Here is a 21042-nt window from a genome sequence, read left to right on the forward strand (position 1 = left end):
CTAATAAAATACACAATATGGCAACATTGTAGGAAATTAGAGTGGTTTATGCTTATCTCACATCTCGTGAAGGCTATGCGTGGCTCCAAGGGTGACCATATTATAGTTTGTAGGGTGGGGGTAGGGGTGGTTTCTTGGCTCTTCAGTGTATCTGTCGCTCTTTATTCATGGCACAAAAAGATATGACACAATTAAAATCTCAGTATTGTTGCAACCACAACAGCATAGTTCTCTACAATGCCAAACACTGAATGTAAATGCATTAATTTACAATCTACATTCAAAATGCTTTCGGTAGGCGAATATACATGCTTCTGGAAGGTGAATCATGTGACTAAGGCGCCGTCCTATGTGTCCGATGACCGTCATGGCTGTTGTAAACTACAAAATTTCAGTGTCTGTAGGTTACTGCCACAACTTTACAAGCGTTGAATGTTAACATAGACATCATATGTTACAAGATGAAGTAAACGGTACTACTGATAGTTTTTTTTAGTGTTATTTGCCTTCTTCGTCCTGCAGTTTTGTCAGAACGCGTACTTTAAATTAGGTACATGACAATAAGCAAAAGATTAATGCCGCAAGCCTGAAAATGTTCTGACTTTGAGTCGACAAGATGTCCAATGAACACGTGTCATAGGCAGAGCTTATAATCGAGGTGGACGCAGAATCAAAGAGGATCTGGATATTTTCCTAATGAATGTTCATCCGTTTGGTTAGTGAGTGACTTCTAAAAGCATCAGTAGTGGTTGGTGGCAGACCTCGAATGATAATCCATCGACTGTGCAGGTCAGAGACGCAGTAATATCTGGTGTTCCGCGAAGAAGACTTACACATTCCTGACGATATGTGAACGGACTTTGTCTAAAATACGGCTTGTTGCCTAAAGGAGTGCATCAGTTCTTAGCATTTGTTCAAACTGATTTCAGTACTAAGGGGTAGGTTTTCACGGTCGGCGTCTTCATTAGTATAACTTCCGGGCTGAGAGGCCGTCGTCGATTTGGAAAACTTCTTCTTCCTAACGTTTCGTTGCCAACTGTGGGCAACATCTTCCGTGGTGAGTCAACGACTGCCTGTCAGGCCGTGGAGGCCCCGTTTTTATAGAGCGCATAGCGGACACCACCATACGTCACGTGGGGCCGACTGTAATCTCTAACTAATGTCATTATTCTCGATTGAAGGTAATGGATTCTCACATCGTTGATGCATTGATGCAAAGTCGACGCCCATATCTTATCGAACTTTAAGCCCTCTGTTGCTAAAGAGCTCCGAATTGTGTCCTGTAAAATAGCGGTGTGTAAAGTAACTATGTCGTGCTGTAATCGAGTGTCGAATTCGAAAAGTTCGTGCACATATGGAGTACCTTCTCCTTCAGCATGACAATGCTAGACTACGCACGAGCGCTGCGACATCTGCAACAATCCGATGCCTTGGCTCATCCGATTGTCATCTGTTTCCAGAACTTAAACCAGGCCTTCCAGGACTTCACTTCGATAGTGATGAAGCGGTGCACGCAGAGATGGGGCTGTGGCTCCGTCAACGAAGTCAAACAGTCTACAGACAGTATTAACAAACTGGTTTCTCGTCGGGAGCAATTTGTTCGTCGTCAGGCTGACTATGTTGAGAAAGAAATATGTAGACACGATGAATAAAGATGTATAACGACTGTTTTATTTAAAAAGCCCTAAGAGTTTTTACATAAGAAATTATGAGGCGTTAGTTTTCAGCACGCCCTCGTAAACCTGCGTGACTCTGTGATCAAAGAGGCAGAGGAAATAAAACTGTGGACAATTTTGTCTAACACTACAGCGGCTTCCACTCAAGTACCACTTGCGATACTGTGTATCGCAACTTTGATAAGAATACCCCCACCTAAGATGATGTTACATGGCAGCCGAAAGTATCGACTTGCACCACCAGGACACAACGTCCAGTTCCCCAGTTATTATACCCCACCTCCCTCACTTCAGAAGGCAGGCGATTCGTTCCAACTGATGGAAGGAGGGGCGTGGACCAAAGTCTACAACTGATTATTTTTCATAGGAACGTCACACATCGATTGTAGATGATGGGTAGAAACAACGTTATAAACTTCCTTCAACACTACACTGTTGTTAGGCTGGCAACATGAAAAGCTTTTGCCATGATTTTAATCTCACCTTCAACGATCTGGTCTTACTCCATGATATGATGTTACTACCTTCTGATCAATACGGGGCATTTCAAAAAATAAATATTTCTATAGACTGTGTGATATAACATACACTCCTGGAAATTGAAATAAGAACACCGTGAATTCATTGTCCCAGGAAGGGGAAACTTTATTGACACATTCCTGGGGTCAGATACATCACATGATCACACTGACAGAACCACAGGCACATAGACACAGACAACAGAGCATGCACAATGTCGGCACTAGTACAGTGTATATCCACCTTTCGCAGCAATGCAGGCTGCTATTCTCCCATGGAGACGATCGTAGAGATGCTGGATGTAGTCCTGTGGAACGGCTTGCCATGCCATTTCCACCTGGCGCCTCAGTTGGATCAGCGTTCGTGCTGGACGTGCAGACCGCGTGAGACGACGCTTCATCCAGTCCCAAACATGCTCAATGGGGGACAGATCCGGAGATCTTGCTGGCCAGGGTAGTTGACTTACACCTTCTAGAGCACGTTGGGTGGCACGGGATACATGCGGACGTGCATTGTCCTGTTGGAACAGCAAGTTACCTTGCCGGTCTAGGAATGGTAGAACGATGGGTTCGATGACGGTTTGGATGTACCGTGCACTATTCAGTGTCCCCTCGACGATCACCAGTGGTGTACGGCCAGTGTAGGAGATCGCTCCCCACACCATGATGCCGGGTGTTGGCCCTGTGTGCCTCGGTCGTATGCAGTCCTGATTGTGGCGCTCACCTGCACGGCGCCAAACACGCATACGACCATCATTGGCACCAAGGCAGAAGCGACTCTCATCGCTGAAGACGACACGTCTCCATTCGTCCCTCCATTTGTGGTGTCACCGCCAGACACCACACTTGCTAGGTGTTAGCTTAAATCGGCCGCGGTCCATTAGTACATGTCGGACCCGCGTGTCGCCACTGTCAGGATCGCAGACCGAGCGCCACCACAAGGCAGGTCTCGAGAGACGTACTAGCACTCGCCCCAGTTGTACGACGACGTTGTTAGCGACTACACTGATGTAGCCTTTCTCTCATTTGCCGAGAGACAGTTAGAATAGCCTTCAGCTAAGTTAATGGCTACGACCTAGCAAGGCGCCATTTGTACCATTGCATGTATCTCAAGATAGTCTCACTTGTATCATCAAGAATGCTGTATACCAAAGGACGATATAAAAGTTAAGTGTTCTAGTAGCTACGTTCTTTTCTTTATCACATTCATTACGAATCCTGTTCCAGACTTCGCGCCAGTCGGCGTGTGTGTACGTGTGCCCTTTCGGCTACCCGTCTCTGTGGACTGGCTGCCTTGTCAGTCCACTACACCATTCACGCCTGTCGCGACACCACTGGAGGCGGGCTGCACGATGTTGGGGCGTGAGCGGAAGACGGCCTAACGGTGTGCGGGACCGTAGCCCAGATTCATGGAGACGGTTGCGAATGGTCCTCGCCGATACCCCAGGAGCAACAGTGTCCCTAATTTGCTGGGAAGTGGCGGTGCGGTCCCCTACGGCACTGCGTAGGATCCTACGGTCTTGGCGTCCATCCGTGCGTCGCTGCGGTCCGGTCCCAGGTCGACGGGCACGTGCACCTTCCGCCGACCACTGGCGACAACATCGATGTACTGTGGAGACCTCACGCCCCACGTGTTGAGCAATTCGGCGGTACGTCCACCCGGCCTCCCGCATGCCCACTATACGCCCTCGCTCAAAGTCCGTCAACTGCACATACGGTTCACGTCCACGCTGTCGCGGCATGCTACCAGTGTTAAAGACTGCGATGGAGCTCCGTATGCCACGGCAAACTGGCTGACACTGACGGCGGCGGTGCACAAATTCTGCGCAGCTAGCGCCATTCGACGGCCAACACCGCGGTTCCTGGTGTGTCCGCTGTGCCGTGCGTGTGATCATTGCTTGTACAGCCCTCTCGCAGTGTCCGGAGCAAGTATGGTGGGTCTGACACACCGGTGTCAATGTGTTCTTTTTTCCATTTCCAGGAGTGTATTTCTAAACCTGTCTACCGTTACCTGACACATTTTACATGAAAATAACCATCACCATCTTGCTTTCGTATAAGTCACCACTACCACCACCACCAACACCACCACCACCGTCACCTTTAATACTGCTGCTACAACCCGTACCATAACTTCCACCACCGCCACCACCTGGGATTTAATTGTGAAAGATATCGCTTTTGTAGGACAGTATTTTGCGTGGCGGCCTACCTGAAGCAGGTGAGCACTCGCTCCGCCAGCACGTCATAGGTGCCGGCAGGGAATTCGAGCACTTCTCGGCAGGCGCTGGCGACAGCAAGAGCTATAGTGTCGCCCTTGGTGTCCAGCACTCGCCTCGCCGCCTCCTGCATCTCCGTCGCGTTCTGCCGCAGCCGGCACACCTGCGGGTACAGCTCCACCATGCGCTTCCACATCTCCTTGTTCGTCATCGCCGCTTGCTGCAACACACACGTCCGTACCGAGGCGCAGCAGATCAGTTACAGGGGTCTCTTAAATGTCCCTACGTTGTTCCCGATATGGGAGAAACAGAGATAATACATCAGAAAATGTTCGCGTATAGTGGTTGCACGAAATAATACGAACACCCTCCTCATCAGCGCATATACAACATAAAAAAGATGAGAAAGTTCACACAGGAACAGCAGCCATAAACATTTAATTATCAAGTATACTCCATTCAAAATTTGCAGACCACCTTAAACAGCATTAACACAGGACAAGCACAATAGAACCGGATATCAGTAGCATGAAAATCAGTAAAACCAGTAATCTCCTTATTTTTCAAGAAAATTACCACATTCACAAAACAATAACACACAATTAACGATTACGTACCGACCACATGAACGTTGGAAGCCAGACACTGAATATGATCACTTCCATTTACGCATTGTAAGCAGCGCATGGTAGGAAAGTTGTCTGGAGGTATGATTGTCACACACTGAAGCGCCAAAGAAACTGGTCTAGGCATGCGTATTCAAATACGGATATATGTTAACAGGCAGAATATGACGCTGCAGTCGGCAGCGCCCATGTAAGACGAAAAGTGTCTCGCGCAGTTGTTAGATCGGTTACTGCTGCTACAGTGGCAGGCTATCAAGATTTAAGTGAGTTCGAACGTGGTGTTATGGTCGACGCACGATCGATGGGACACAGTATCTCAGAGGTAGCGATGAAGTGGGGATTTTCCCGTACGATCATTTCACGACTATACCGTTAATATCAGGAATCCGGTAAAACATCTCCGACATCGCTGCGGCCGGAGAAAGATGCTGCAAGAACGGGACCAGCGATGATTCAAGAGAATCGTTCAACGTGACGGAAGAGCAACCCTTCAGCAAACTGCTGCAGATTTTAATGCTGGGCCAACAACAAGTGTCAGTGTGCGAACCATTCAACGAAACATCATCGAAATGGTATTTCGGAGCCGAAGACCCACTCGTGTACCCTTGATGATTTCACGACACAAAGCTTTACGCCTCGCCTGGGCCCATCAACACCGGCATTGGACTGTTGATGACAGGAAACATATTGCCTGGTCGGACGAGTCTCGTTTCAAATTATATCGAGCGGATGAACGTTTACGGGTGTGGAGACAACCTCATGAATCCGTGGACCCTGTATGTCAGCAGGGGATTGTTCAAGCTGGTGAAGGCTCTATGATGGTGTGGCACGTGTGCAGTTGGAGTGATATGGGACCCCTGGTACGTCTAGATACGACTCTGACTGGCGAATAGTACGTAAGCATCCTGTCTAGTTGTGCATTCCGACGGACTTGGACAATTCCAACAGGACAATGCGACACCCCACACGTCCATAATTGCTACAGAGTGGTTCAGGAACACTCTTACGAGTTTAAACATTTCCGCTGGCCACCAGACTCCACAGATATGAACATTATTGAGCATATCTGGAATGCCTTGCAACGTGCTGTTCAGGAGACATCTACACCCCTCGTACTCTTACGATTCATGGTGTCATTTCACTCCAGCACTACTTCAGGCATTACTTGAGTCCATGACACGTCGTGTTGCAGCACTTCTGCGTGCTCGCAGGGGCCCTACACGATATTACGTTGGTGTACCTGTTTCTTTGGGTCTTCAGTGTATGTCCCGCATTGAACTGCCGTTTGGAGTGACATCTTATGGCGGTGATGAGAAGACATCGTGGTTTCAGTAATGCCTTACTCAGAAGAGTTAGGACACCATGACTGGGCGTCTCTCATACTCCACTGCGCAATGATTGACGACTGGGTAGGTTACTAAATTATACCTTTATCTTTCAAATTAATTACGCAACAAAACATCATTACATCCTCGATCTCTTACATAAAAGGGACTGAAATGTCCGACAGGTGTAGAAAACAAAGTGGAAACAATCTTTCATCCCGTCATCCTGAGTGCTTTTTCGTTGGACTTTGAGAGCTTCAATAACGTGAATGCCCGCAGTGAGTGTTTATCACTGCCTGACAGCTACATGGCATGCTCTGTATAAGTCTACGGAGGTCACTGTGTGGAACACGATCGCATTCTTGAGTGAGAGCCGATGAGAGTTCTTGGAGAGTCTGTGGTGGGACACGACAACTACAAACACGTCTGTCAAGCATGTCCCACAAATGCACGATGGGGCTTAGACCGGGACTCACCGCCCGTTATTCCATTACTTCAATGTCCAGGCTTCGCAAGACATCAGTGCTGACGCCCTCCACGTGATCCCTAGCATTAGAAGGGACTAAGAGCCACCACCGTATGCAGAATCCAGCACATGGTCCAACAGTATCTGTTCGATGTACAGCCTGGCAGTACAGAAACCATGAACGAAGACAAGATCCGTATGACTGTCAACACTAAAGCCTCACCTCACCATTACAGAACCTTAGAAATCTGTCGATTTTCTGAACATATGGAAGGTAGCACTCACCACGGGTCTCCACACACGAATATGGCCATCACCTTGCGTCAGAGAACATCTGGACTCGTCTGTGAGCAAAACGTTTCGCCAGTGACTAAGTTGCTAGTTGAAATGAAAGGCATAACCGATAGCGACCTGCAAGATGTTGTCGTGTCAAGCAGAGTACTTCAGTCTGATCAGATACAGCGGCTCCAGCGGCCCTTCTGAGATCGTCTTGTAGTGCTGTGGCGGCGTCCGTGCGACGCCGCAACGCAGAGATGGCCGGATATCGGTCTTCACTTGGGGTTGTAATGCGTTGGCGACCTTGTTCAAACCGTCTTGTGTACTGACCTGTCTACCTGTAGTGTATCCATAACCTATGGACGACAGATGGAGAGACGTTGGCATCTGCCACAACACGACGGAAAGGCCATCCATTTTTATGAAACAGGCTGCCCTTGCAACATGGATTGCATTAACATGTCGCTTTCCATATGCTTGGTTGAATAGACCGTCCGCAAATAACAACTGCCATCTGTGTACCTTAGTAGAAAGCAGTGGGACACTGATACTCAAAAATGGTTCAAATGGCTCTGAGCACTATCGGACTTAACGTCTGAGGTCATCAGTCCCCTAGCCTTAGAACTACTTAAACCTAACTAACCTAAGGACATCACACACATCCATGCCCGAGGCAGGATTACAACCTGCGACTGTAGCTGTCGCGCGGTTTCAGACTGAAGCGCCTAGAACCGCTCGGCCACTGGATCGGCCCACTGATACTCACTTCCTTCTGTGGGCCCCTGCCACTGTAACGCATAACAGAGCCAATAGATGGCGAATGATTTTAATTGTTGCATAAATTGAAAGCGCAGATCTCAAGCTATGCAATAAGACTTCCGATGCCGCCTGTCTAAAAAAATAAAATAGATAAAACATACCGGAAGTTAATTCACGTGTTCCCCTAATTATTTTGAACAGCGTTCGTTTATAACCAGTATACTTACTGTCTGCAAATCATGTGTGTTGTGTATGTGAGTGAATCAATATGTATTTGAGGCTGGTTGAGGTGGAACAAATAAAAGAAACATTATAAAAAATCACGCATGATAGACATGTTTAGCTAGTGTGACAGCACTCTTCTTGTGAAGGTTATTACGCACTGTGACGCACTGTTGGGACTAATTAACGCAATTCTTTGCCGTGGACTCTTTACGGCAGATTTCTTCACCGTGCTACGCAAAGAATCGGGTTCACCTCTACGTTTGATCCAAGGAAGGCAGGAAGGAGGAAGTTTGCTGCTCTGCTGAAAGAACGTATGTGAACGAAGCAAAGTTTCTGATGTTTTTCAGAAAACGTTGTAATTTGTAGCTCAAAATATAAAACACGACATACTCGTATTTTGGATTCGCATTTTTTTTTCGCGATATAGTTGTTCTCAAACGATCGTAGGGAAACTACTGGTAAAATATCTTTAGTTGTTTCATATTGTAGGTCTCACATCACAGCCTGTTGATGTGGTGGTTATCTGTTCGTTATTGGTCATATTTATTTTGATACTTCAAAGGGGGGTAATTCACTGCCCGTTGTTCAAAGAATTTACAGTGAATTAAAAGGGGTAATTGCAGTTGCCAATCTCAGGAAAACAGAAACTGGCAGTCTGAAATTCTCGTCATATTTCTGAATCTGTATATCTACATCAGGGTAAAACGCAGGGTGAAAAAAAGTGACCCAGCCAGGATTCGTTCCCACAGTCACACGCTCTTCCGCTAGGCCAACATATTAGGTGGTGATTACACCACGCTTCATGTTTTCTCAATACACAGCAACTCTCTCGAATTAGGGTGGCTGTTCATCATCAGGTGGTAATGGCTTCACTTCCATTTAGACAGTTTGTACGAAATATTTATAAATTATATACAAAAGCGTTCCTTATGAATCAGTATATCTGTTAGTCATAACCAGATAAAATCGGTACAGAAGTACCTGTGATTAGCCTGCATGTAAAGACGGAAGCGAGCAAGTGACTTTAGTTTAATATATATATATATATATATATATATATATATATATATATATATATATATATATATATATATATATATATATATATATATATCCTACCTTTCCCTCCGTTTCACCTCTACTTCCTCCCCTCTTTCCTCGATCTCATTACCAACTCGCTCTTCCTTCCCCTACATTCACTACCTTTTCTCATCTTTGCCCTGCCGTCCCTCTCCACTTTCCACCTACACTCATCTAGATCTTTCACTCCCACACTGCTCTGTCATTTCACTTAGATGTTAAATAAAACACATCAACATAATTAAAACGACATAATGCACATATGACAAATCACAGATGAAGAGAACATTTTTAGATAAACTGAAAACCAAAACTAGTGGCCAAGTTGGCAACACTACACAAAAAAAATACACAGATGAGTATGTTTGTCAAGGAGTATGCAAACATACATTACTGATGATACATCGTGTCGTATTTCAGTAAATGTGTAGTGCTGCAGAGAAACGTAGATTATGCATAAAACATCACTGCCAAACGAAGGAATGCATCAAAAATGGACAAGTTAACGACAATTCCTGGTGTAAGCGAAAATCGAACACTAAATAAAGTAAGTAAAAAATTACATCTCAGTATTTTATTTTATTTTAGTAAAGAATTTTTTTAACTCTACAAAGCATGTCAAAATTGTAAATACGATTCGTTACCTCTGACGAAGTCTTATATCAGCAAAACGAAATGCATACGGTGATACAAATAAGCATATTCTAGTAGTTCTACAGACGGATTTTGATATCTTTAATAACTGGAAAGAAACTACGAACACAGTAATTACACACATGTGCATATGGGAACTTGGTCTTTCTCTACATATTCACCCTTCAGTACGACAGATTTTTCCTAACGGTGGAACATTTGACGAAGTCCTCGGTTGAAGAGGTCTGCATTTTCGCTTTTCAGAAGGAGTTCCTCTTCGAAAGCCCCTTCGTTCGCATTCTGGAAATGCCTATTACACAATAGTTTCTTCAGCCGAGGAAAGAGGTAGATGTCCCTGGGTATAATTCCACGAAAATAGGGAGAGTGAGGCAAAATTTGATAGCGAAAAGAAGCGCAGAATAAGTTGAGACGTTGCCGTGAAGCAAAAACAACATTTCGGACTGCCCCTCACCACCCAATACCCCTCCCCCCCCCACCCGCCCCCGCCCCTCCCACCACAAAAAAAACCACACTTAGCATCAACTCAGACGATGACTGATGACTGTTGGATATTCACTTTCTCGGTGGTGTTGAATACACAAGTTTCCACTGATTTCTTGGCGTCTTTGTGTCGTAGTGCGAAGCCCATTACTCGTCCTTGCTGATTACATGGCCATAATATTTCCGCAGTTGCGGCGGTTGTGCAGGTATTTTGAATGACTGTGTGACTGTGAGCAACAGCGGATCATAGTGGTTGGCGTCCTTCGTTATGTTGAAAATTTTGTGCAAGTTGTTGAAAATTTATCCATAACTGATTTCCACTTTTTCTACTGGCGCCTTGATTGTGATGCGTCTGGCTTCGAGCAACAGCACCGCCACACCTATTGCGCTTCCTGGTTCTTCACGCAGAGAGAGAGAGAGAGAGAGAGAGAGAGACAGAGAATTTGGCACTTAAAACCTTTAAACTTCCCTTATACACGGTGAGGAGAATGAAACTGTCGTGGAAAATAGTTCGTGCACCGTAATACAGACGACCCAGCTTATTCATAAACAAAAACCTAATATTTTGTATTTTCTACAGTATTTATTAATGTTTTAACAGGTTTTCTGCTGCCTGTGTTTCTGATATTTTTTAGCGTTCCTTGCAAGGATGCTGCTCCAGCTCCTTGAAATGTGCTAAAAATCTAAGAGTATCTGTCTGGAGCCTAATCAAATGGAACAAACCAATAAAACTAATAGTAGGAAAAGTATGTGTCAGACAGATTCATAATCATTAGCAACTGCAGTTAATCAGCGAAAGAAGTTGCTAAGAAAACACTCGTTCGGCCGATTCTCGGAGACAGTTCATCATTCCGGAACAATTACCAGGTATGATTAACAGAGCGAATAGAAAATATCGGAAGAAGAACGAAGATTTTCGTTTGAGTTTGTTTAGTAGAAGCGAGAAAATAGCACAGTTATTCATCAAGATGCAGTAGCGGACACCTCAGGAGAGGCATCGTGCATCACTGAGAGTTTTAATGTTAAAATTCTGAGACGGGATGTTCTAAGAAGAACCGGGCAACTTTATTTGCTACCACGTAAATTGCCCTTAACGACCATGACAGAGAAATCAGAAATTCCGGCTCATATGATGACTTACCGACAGTCATACCTCCCATATACCATTCGCGAAAGGAAAATTAAAGGAAATAAAAGGTGCCGAAAGTACCCTCGGTCTTACCACGTAAGTTAGCTTGCGAAGCATAAATGTGGAAAGGTAACAATAGCTCACACACGGTTTTGCTATTTAGAGCACAATAAATTGGGAAGGAGTACTGTTTCATTTTTATGGAATTATTATTATTATTGTTATTATTCCTTTGTTGGGGACAAATAAAGACCACGTAAATTCAACTGGCCCTTTTTCCGAGTCTTAACTGCCGCCCAATGCTCCTGAATTCGTTTCCAGTTTTGTTCTTTTCTGTCTTGGGTCCACTCCTTCCCTGTCTTCAGTTTTGGCTTTCTCTGGAGGCCGTTGCAAGTTCGTAGTTTTTCTTTTAGCCGATCACGCTTCTGGATATCTTTAGCAGAAATTTACAGTTCTGGCATTTCTCCTTCGACTTCTGTGAACCATGGACCTTTGATTTTATTATCTTGAAAGAAGGTTAATATTCTTTTGGATATTCTTCCCGGGCTCATTCAAGTCATGTAGACATAAAAGGCATTCACTGTTTTCTGAATCGTGTCACTTACCTTATCCACGTGTTTATATAGTTCGTAGTTCTGACGTTTGCTGTACTCTCTCTTTTCTTTGATGAAAATCCATGATTCTTCTCAAAATCATTCCTTCTTTGGCCTTAAGTTTCTCCATTTCACCTTTCTTGTCCATTGTAAGAGCCTCTGCCAGTGTAATAACACTGTAGTAGTGTCTAATTTTGGCATTTAAGAATATCGATCTCTCATTTTAGTTACTTGGCAGGCCATTTCCATTTTGTGAATGCGCAAAACGAAGGCTTCTTTCTCTAATAGGTGCGGCTCTATCCATTCATCTCGGTATTTAAACTTTTCTGCCTGGTCAATTTTTCCAAGTTGAACCTCCTATTCTCTAGCCGCTGATTTTATGTTACTCATAAAGTGCATGTTGTCAGAGGAGATTATTATTATTATTATTATCACAAGGGACGATGAAAATGTTTCCGTTCGGAAGTCGTAATTCAAATGGCTCTGAGCACTATGGGACTTAACATCTATGGTCATCAGTCCCCTAGAACTTAGAACTACTTAAACCTAACTAACCTAATGACATCACACAACACCCAGTCATCACGAGGCAGAGAAAATCCCTGACCCCGCCGGGAATCGAACCCGGGAACCCGGGCGCGGGAAGCGAGAACGCTACCCCACGACCACGAGCTGCGGACGAAGAATGCCAATCAGGCCAAATCGGCATGAGCAATCAACCCACCGACGCATAAGTTTGAAGTCACCCAGTTGCTAAAACATTGTGTCCTGCTGCGTGAACAAGTCCGTAACTGGCTGTTCCACATCCTCGTCCGGCAGGAATCGACGAACCTTCAGGGCCTTTTTAAGGGACCGAAGGAGCCATTATCGCATGGTGAGAGATCAGGACTGTACGGCGGATGCTCGAGTGTCTCCCACTTGAACTGGCGTAACATCTGCTTTACGACATTTGCGTGCGCTATAATGAAACAGCAGCACCCATTGTCGCAACAGCTTTCGCCACCTGTAACAGTACGCTCAAGGGACGTGTTGCCTTCAGCACTGAAAAGCATCAGATGCCTCAGGCAAACAGCCGTGGATGAGGCTAACTTCCCAGATCGACCAACAACTTGTGTCGAACCGCTACCAGCACCAAACTTGATACACCATTCCATTTCGCGCTTTTTGTGGTATCGCGTATTCATTCCAGCCTACCAGCATATCACGGTTGACAATGGAATTGCAAGTTTCCGTTAAAGCCGATGGCAGTCGTGCGGGATCCGACGTCCCCAATGTAGTACACCCACTGAGCCACGCCTCTAGCGGCTCTTAAACCTCTGTATAGGGAAAGTACGGCAAACTTGCCAGTGGCCGCCATTTTGAGCCCACTGCCCAGCTGGTGACCATGTATCACCAGTGGCGCAGTGGGCCCAAAATGGCGGCCATTGGTAAGTTGGCCGTACTTCAGCGGCAATGGACTAGGGGCGCGCTCTGCTGCCACGATGAAAGATGACCGGCAGCAGCGACTCAGCCCCACCAGCGCTCAGAGCCACTTCACTACGACAGTATAGTCGTACTATAGTGCAGAAGACCTCATTCATGTTGACACCGATAGATGGATTCAGTTTCTTGTTACATCATTTGTACTGCGTCTCATACGCTTGGAGAAACACAAGTTAAATAAATCATCTGTTTGATGTGTTAACGTCTTCGCTAATCATTTCTGCTCCTGTTCAACTTTCCTACGACCACAGTTGCTGCACACTCAGTTGCCCACCTCACCTTACCATTGTGTACAAATTTGTACACAACAGTTATCGACAGACATGCTGCGCAATTTCATTCTTCGATGGATGTGTACCGGTCTTTGTCCTTTGGCAATCAAGAAAAGACGAACAGCACGTTGATCTTGTTTCGACGCATTTGGTAATAACGTCACCACAGTTCACACTTCCGCCGGCCGGAGTGGCCGTGCGGCTCTAGGCGCTACAGTCTGGAGCCGCGTGTCCGCTACGGTCGCAGGTTCGAATCCTGCCTCGGGCATGGATGTGTGTGATGTCCTAAGGGTTAGTTAGGTTTAAGTAGTTCTAAGTTCTAGGGGACTGATGACCACAGCAGTTAAGTTCCATAGTGCTCAGAGCCATTTGAACCATTTTTTGAGTTCACACTTCCGCATTTATCGCATGTACGTTGGAAAGACGCGAATGCCTCACTAGTCCCTGACTATATGTCGATGCTCATAGGCCCGCATCGGAGTCACGCTACGTTGCATATACGCTGCAGCAACGCCCTTAAACGGTAACTTTTCGATTGCTCCATATATTACCGTTACTACTATTCATGTCAAAAGCAATAAGCAACTCTAAAATACCAAATACTTTTAATATTCATGTAAAGTTAATAAACGGCAACTAGATTTCGGCTCAGAAACGAGCTACGTCCATTTCACTGAACTGCACAGAAAGAGTTCTTCCCAGGAGCACCGTACAAGGTACGAGAATGGAAATACATGCTTGTACCAGCCCGTGTTTTACATCATATTTATTCACCTCTGATGCCAGGAAGTAGCATTTCGCATGCAGAATTTAATACACCTTAATAAGCTATGCCTTGATTTGAGCCGCTTATCGTTGAGCTGCGAACCGTGAGATGGGTGTCCTGTAGAGACAGCCTGCTTGGCTCTCTCGTTATAGGCTGCTGCTTCCCTTTCCACTGTTGGTGGCAGGATGTCAAGTAGTAACGTTTCTTAGTTGGGGTTGGATATGGTTCAAATGGTTCTGAGCACTATGGGACTTAACTTCTGAGGTCATCAGTCCCCTAGAACTTAGAATTACTTAAGCTTAACTAACCTAAGGACATCACACACATCCATGCCCGAGGCAGGATTCGAACCTGCGACCTTAGCGGTCGCGCGGTTCCAGACTTTAGCGCCTAGAACCCCTCGGTCACTCCGGCCGGCAGGTTGGATATAGCCAGACGTTTATCAGAGTGCAGATTTAACTGATAATTGGTTTTCACAACTGATAGTTTGGCTCTGCACGTTGTGCTACCATAGACCTTTGACTTCATGTTTTAACAGTTTTTCTAACATGATGCAGCTTGGTCTAGAGTTTACACGACGAAACTGTTACAGAATTATAGCTCCCCATGAGACGCTCAGATTTCTTGTAGCTCGCCTGTAGCCATGGTAAAATCAATTTCTTCGTGGATAATTTCATTCGCGAAACTAAGGGAATTATCACCTTGGAACATACAACCGTCAACTACGAATAATGCCTACGTCACTGAATGAACTTCGTCATCTAAACTGTTTCCTTAATCTCAGCTCTTATCATTCCTGCCCAAGAATTGATGTCCATGCCATTAACCACTCTCCATTGTGCTTCGTTGCTCAATAAGTGTGTAGACTGTATACTTCCCCTGACGAAATGATGTCGGATTTTTATAAGCGTGTTAAATTTTTGTGACTGCGGTCGTCTTATAATAGATAACAATTTCCCTCCAGTCGCCATCATTAAGTTTAGCTTATCTGTGACCATTGTGTACACCAGACGGATTCCATTTAATTCGGTACGCTAGTATAACTCTAGCAAGATTTATCTAGTTGATTTGCGATTGTTTTAGCCAGCCGGCGTGGCCGAGCGGTGCTAGACGCTTCAGTCTGGAACCGCGCGACCACTACGGTCGCAGGTTCGAATCCTGCCCGGGGCATGGATGTGTGTGATGTCCTTAGGTTAGTTAGGTTTAAGTAGTTCTAAGTCTAGGGGACTGATGACCTCAGATGTTAAGTCCCATAGTGCTTAGAACCATTTGAACCATTTGAACTCGAAATATTTACAAATGCTGTACAAAACACAACCTCATTTCTAGCGATAGTAAAATCGGTAGAAGACGGAGGAAACTGCTTTTGGCGGCCTGTAATACGCATTCCTTCGTGCGATTATAAACTCAGTCACTAGACTGAAGTACGGAGCAGAAAACGTCATGTGATACTACGTACTGTCTCCTCTAGGACGGTGCAACACTCTTCCCTTCCCTGTACAATCCATAAAGGATTCACCCCCAGTATCTCCCCATCATGTTTCCAGCACGTTTCGCTACAAAATAATTTCCTTTTTTAAGATCCTGAATCATTCAGACAATTCCCATTAAATTCATGGGAGGTGGCATGGTTAGTTGCCCTGAAGAAGACCGCTGCAACTAAGATCGAGATTTTGACTTTATTGTGTTGCTTTGGTGATTCACGATGACGCCGTCTACCACACACACGGATTTCATAAAAACTGTAAATTATCAGTTGAGCCAAGAAGGTCTGAAAGGTCTCTAAGGGTGTTTCCAGAACTGTAGTCTTCTCACATACTAAATTACAAAGGAAAACAACAGCGTAACTGCTGCAGGCTGCTGCGATGCTGAGTTACCATCTTCGCGTCTCGAGATCGGTTCTCGGCGACGTCCAGCATGTTGTGGCAGGAAGCGTTGACCCGCGTTATCTTTTCTCCGATTAGGCCTTCTACGAAGACTTCCTCGCAGCGCTCCGGCGAACTGCACCCCCTCATGTCACCCAGTGGGTTGCATTCTGGGTTCTGCAACATTGACATGAAGTATCAATATTAATTTAACATCTTTATGCGGACAAAGAAAGGAATGCTGTCAGCCAATATATCTGCAATACACCTGTGATCTGTTCTAAATTTTACAAGGGTAGTGCTAAGAACAAAGTACAGTGACAACAGAAGAAACATCTCCCTTGCTTTTTCCACAGAGCTTCCATGAACACTGATATACGTATAACTACTCTTTGTTTTAGAACACCATACACATACACTGACGGAGATGGAAAATGTTTTACCACGAATCACAAGTTCTATAGGCGAGGCGCGTTCAATAAGTAATGCAGCACTTTTTTTCTGAAAGCAGGTAGGTATTATTCAGGATTCCAATGTATCATGTTGTTCCCCACTCTTTTGGCTAGAAAATCATAATTTCCAACATAATCTCTGTTCACTGTGACGGCCTTATGTACCTTACTGGGAGAACCTACATGCCGGCATGGTACCAATTTAGTGGTCGACGTTGGGGTCAACGTCTTGCTGCATCAGTAACCTCCTCATCATACACGTACTGCTTCCCGCGGACTACATCCTTCATTGGCCCAAATAGATGGAAATCACAAGGTGCGAGATCCGGGCTGTAGGTTGGATGGGGAAGAGCGGTCCAATGAAGTTTTGTGAGCTCCTCTCAGGTACTCAGACTTGTATGAGGCCTTGCGTTGTCATGGGGAAGGGGACATTCATTTGCATTTTTGTAGCGACGAACACGCTGAACACGCTCAATTTTCTAGGTAGGCCAATACACATCAGACTTGATCTTTGCACCGTGACTGAGGACATCAAACAGAATAACCCCTTCAGAGTCCCAGAAGACCGTCGCCGTGACTTTGCTGGCTGAGGGTGCGGCTTCGAACTTTTTCTGCGGAAGAGAACTTGTGTTATGGTACTCCATGGATTGCCGTTTTGTTTACGGTTTCAAGAGATGAACCCATGTTTCATCACCTGTGACGATATTTGACATGAAATTGCCACGATCTGCCTCGTATGGCGCAAGCAATTCAACACAGGTGGTCATTCGTTGCCCTTTATGGTGTTGTATTAGGCGGTGAGGAAACCAGCGGGCACACAGCTTTGAGTATCCCAGCTGGTGGACGAATGTGCCACCACTACCAACAGAGATGTCCAGTTGAGCAGCAAGTTTTATGTTTGTGATCCGTCGATCACCACCAATGAGAGTGTCCGCACGTTCCAACATTGTAGGAATCACCGCTGCGTGCTACCGGCCGGCAGCCGGGATATCGAACGGGTCTGCACGACCTTGTTACGATGACGACAGATGTCTCACCCAACGACTCACAGTGCTTTTGTTGACTTCAAAGTCTCCGTAGACATTCTGTGAGCACCTATGCACATCTGCGATGCTCTGACTGTCCGCTAAAAGAATCTCAACGACAGCTCTCTGCTTGGAACTCATCTCCGTTACGGACGCAATTTTGAAGGCTACGTAGAGGGTCACCACCTATCGGAATTTCATAAAACTGCAGGGGCTAGAGCGGGAATATTCCACGATGTCCAACAGAAAATTCTGCATTTTTTTCAACGGTAATTGGCAGAGAAGAAAATGTTGCGTTACTTATTGAACGCCCCTCGTGCATCAGAATTTCTAGAGATGTTTATAAAATGATGGAACTTTAATTCCATCCGAAACGGATGCTGACATGCGTACTAGATGTGGTTCTCCATGCACGAAAACGCTCTGGTATCCGTTGTGGCCTGGAATTAAACAGCTACCGAATGTCATCTTGAAGAATTTCGCACCATGCCTCAAACACGTGTTGTATCGGTTGATGAAGGTTGCTGACTGGAGACTGGTACGAAAGAATACGTCTTCCCATTGCATCCCAGACATGCTCTATATGGGGACTGGACAGAACAATCAAAGACCTGTACATCCCTAACGGCGTTTGTGGCGTGATCTGCAGTGTGCGATACTGCATTGTCTCGATGAAATAAGACGTTTGGTACCTTGATTATGAAGGGTATTACAATAGGGTTTGCCATTCTGCCGCTTATTCAGCCTCCTTTCAATAACTGCCAAATCAGTCCACTTACTACATTAAATTCTTGGCCACAACACAACTCGAGTAGTTGAAGGTTTATGGGTCTCGAGAAATGCTGATTCTGTGACCTTTCGAAGGTCGTGTACAGACATACTGACGTTGTATCCGACTGGCATTTAAAAAAGCGAGTCTCATCGCTGAACACCATGTAATGTCACTTGGTGTCCTAATTGACTCGAGTTCTGCATCTTGCTGGTATATGGTGTCAGAGGCAAAAGACGCACGACAACTCGAGATAATAACCTGAATTACAATAATCCGTTCCCAAGGGATCGTGGTAACACTTCCTGCAATCTCCGCCCAGATTGCAGCTGTTTTTCTATTGTTCGTCAGAGTCCATCGAAAAATACTACGATCTTCTTATGATGTAGTGTTTCTGGAAGGATCTGTGCCTATTCTTCTTGCTACAATATTGTTCTTGTCACGTCTCGTAATCACCCGTTCTGCAGTCATTGCACTAAACCCTACAGTCTGCACGATCTGTTGGTATGACGCTCTCGTGTCGCTCATGCCAATGATTCTGCTTATTTCTAAGTCCAAAAGCTGGCGATAAGCTGCTCATTCACGGCCTCTCGGCACGTAGTGTTTCGGTCACACCTACGAATTTCCAGTTACATTCTACACATTCAGTTCTCATCATGTAGTCACATCATTTTTCATCTGTGGAACAGATTTTTTTCTATACTGATAATAAGCTCGCATAATGATGAAAATTTACTCAACATATCCCATAGGCATGGGAGCATCAGTTTAGTAGCGTCTGGTCAAACTGCTGATAGTATAGCACTTTCCACTTCATTCAGTGTAGAATTACGATTTCTGCGCCGGAAAAAATTGGAATCTTCGCCTTACATATTGTCGTAGTTTTCACAGCAGTGTTCAGGCTACCACTGAAGACGAGTATCCGTCACTACGCGATTGGAACTCTGGCGATGGGGGCATAGCGCATGCCTTTCTAACGTAATCTCCATGCTGCTCCTGTCGCCGTGTTAAATATTGCATTGACATGAGGACCAACGACAGCAGTCGTGGACGCTTCCACCGAATACCACTACACTCTGTGCATTGGCATGGCCCGACGCTTTACGATGAATGTCGAACAAAAACGTTCTCTTACGTCACAAAACAGTCAATTTGACCCTGGACAGACATGGTAACTTTAGACGCCTTAATGAAGATCTTTTACCCTGTAATGCTGTTGTGGTTCGATTGGCCTTCGGGGTGTATTAATGTTACATATGCGTTCATAATGAGAGAAACTTTATCTTTACCTGCATTTAGCTATTAGTTGTCCCATCGCTTACAACAATAAAAAACGGAAGAATAACATAAGCAAAATTTTTCATAAACATAAATATTTAGACTGTACGTATTTTGATGAATTTCTGGTCTGTTTTCCTACCGAACAAAGATAAAAAGCGCCAGTATAGCTTGGACAAAAGTACACCAATATTAATACACTACCTTCATCGCTATATTTTATTTTTATATTTACGTTCTGTGCGTTTACGAGTTCCAACTCTACTTTCAAAGTCTATATTTATGTTTTTGAGAATTATATATGTAAATCAGTTTGCCATCTACCAACAAATTAATTACACAGTTTTCAGTTTGACGGCAGGAGGGCCTCAGATGACATTTGGTATACAAATAATTAATTTAAGGTGATTGTTTTTCTTCAGTTACGAGTTATTTGTCGTGTTCATTGGTGAAAATCTTATGCAATCGCACTCACACTTGAAATTTGTAATTTTTCGTAACAGATCACATCACTAAAATTCACACTTATAACAGACTATTTACTGTCGTAAGCACTTACTCTCTATATTTCTTAATAGTGTGCAGTAATCTTCTATTTATTATTTAAGTTTAAAGAAACAAATACAGTAAAGCATAACGTAATATAATATTGTATTATACCTCAGAGCTTTGACAGATGGAACTGAAGTGAAGGAAGGGGAAAGAGTGAAGTTTAGGAAGCGGGCTTCTTAATTGTCGTGGAAAGAAGGGTATTCAAATTATCGTTCGAACGTTGCTGGTAGCTACTTTGTGTAAAGGCTGGAATGTAACAAAAACGAGTTACGTACAAATTCCAGGTTTAGTTCTGTAATTTCAGTGATTTCATGTGTGACACCCATGATTTATGTCGCTGTTGGATATCAATATGGTGTTTCTCTCTCTTTCTCTCTCTCTCTCTCTCTCTCTCTCACTCACTCACTCACACACACACACACACACACACACACACACACACACACACACACACACACACACACACACACACACAAAACACACATGCGCATACAGAGTGATAAATCCTGTTGATTCATTTCGATCGGCCAAATGCTGCTTCATAGTCATTTGTTA

The 21042-nt window shown here is 44.8% G+C and overlaps 1 protein-coding gene across 1 annotated transcript in view; it reads right to left on the reverse strand.

The window, feature by feature from the left end:
- The window catches only part of LOC126249568 (uncharacterized), a 36003-nt gene that overhangs the window by 6412 nt on the left and 8549 nt on the right, over positions 1-21042 (reverse strand). The window contains exons 2-3 of the mRNA XM_049951231.1: positions 16424-16588; positions 4407-4633 (exon numbers count right to left, since the gene is read on the reverse strand). Coding sequence (XP_049807188.1) covers positions 4407-4633; positions 16424-16588 — 392 coding nt within the window. The remainder of the gene's footprint in view (positions 1-4406; positions 4634-16423; positions 16589-21042) is intronic.

Source organism: Schistocerca nitens, chromosome 3 (assembly GCF_023898315.1).
Source record: "Schistocerca nitens isolate TAMUIC-IGC-003100 chromosome 3, iqSchNite1.1, whole genome shotgun sequence".
NCBI lineage: Eukaryota > Metazoa > Arthropoda > Insecta > Orthoptera > Acrididae > Schistocerca > Schistocerca nitens.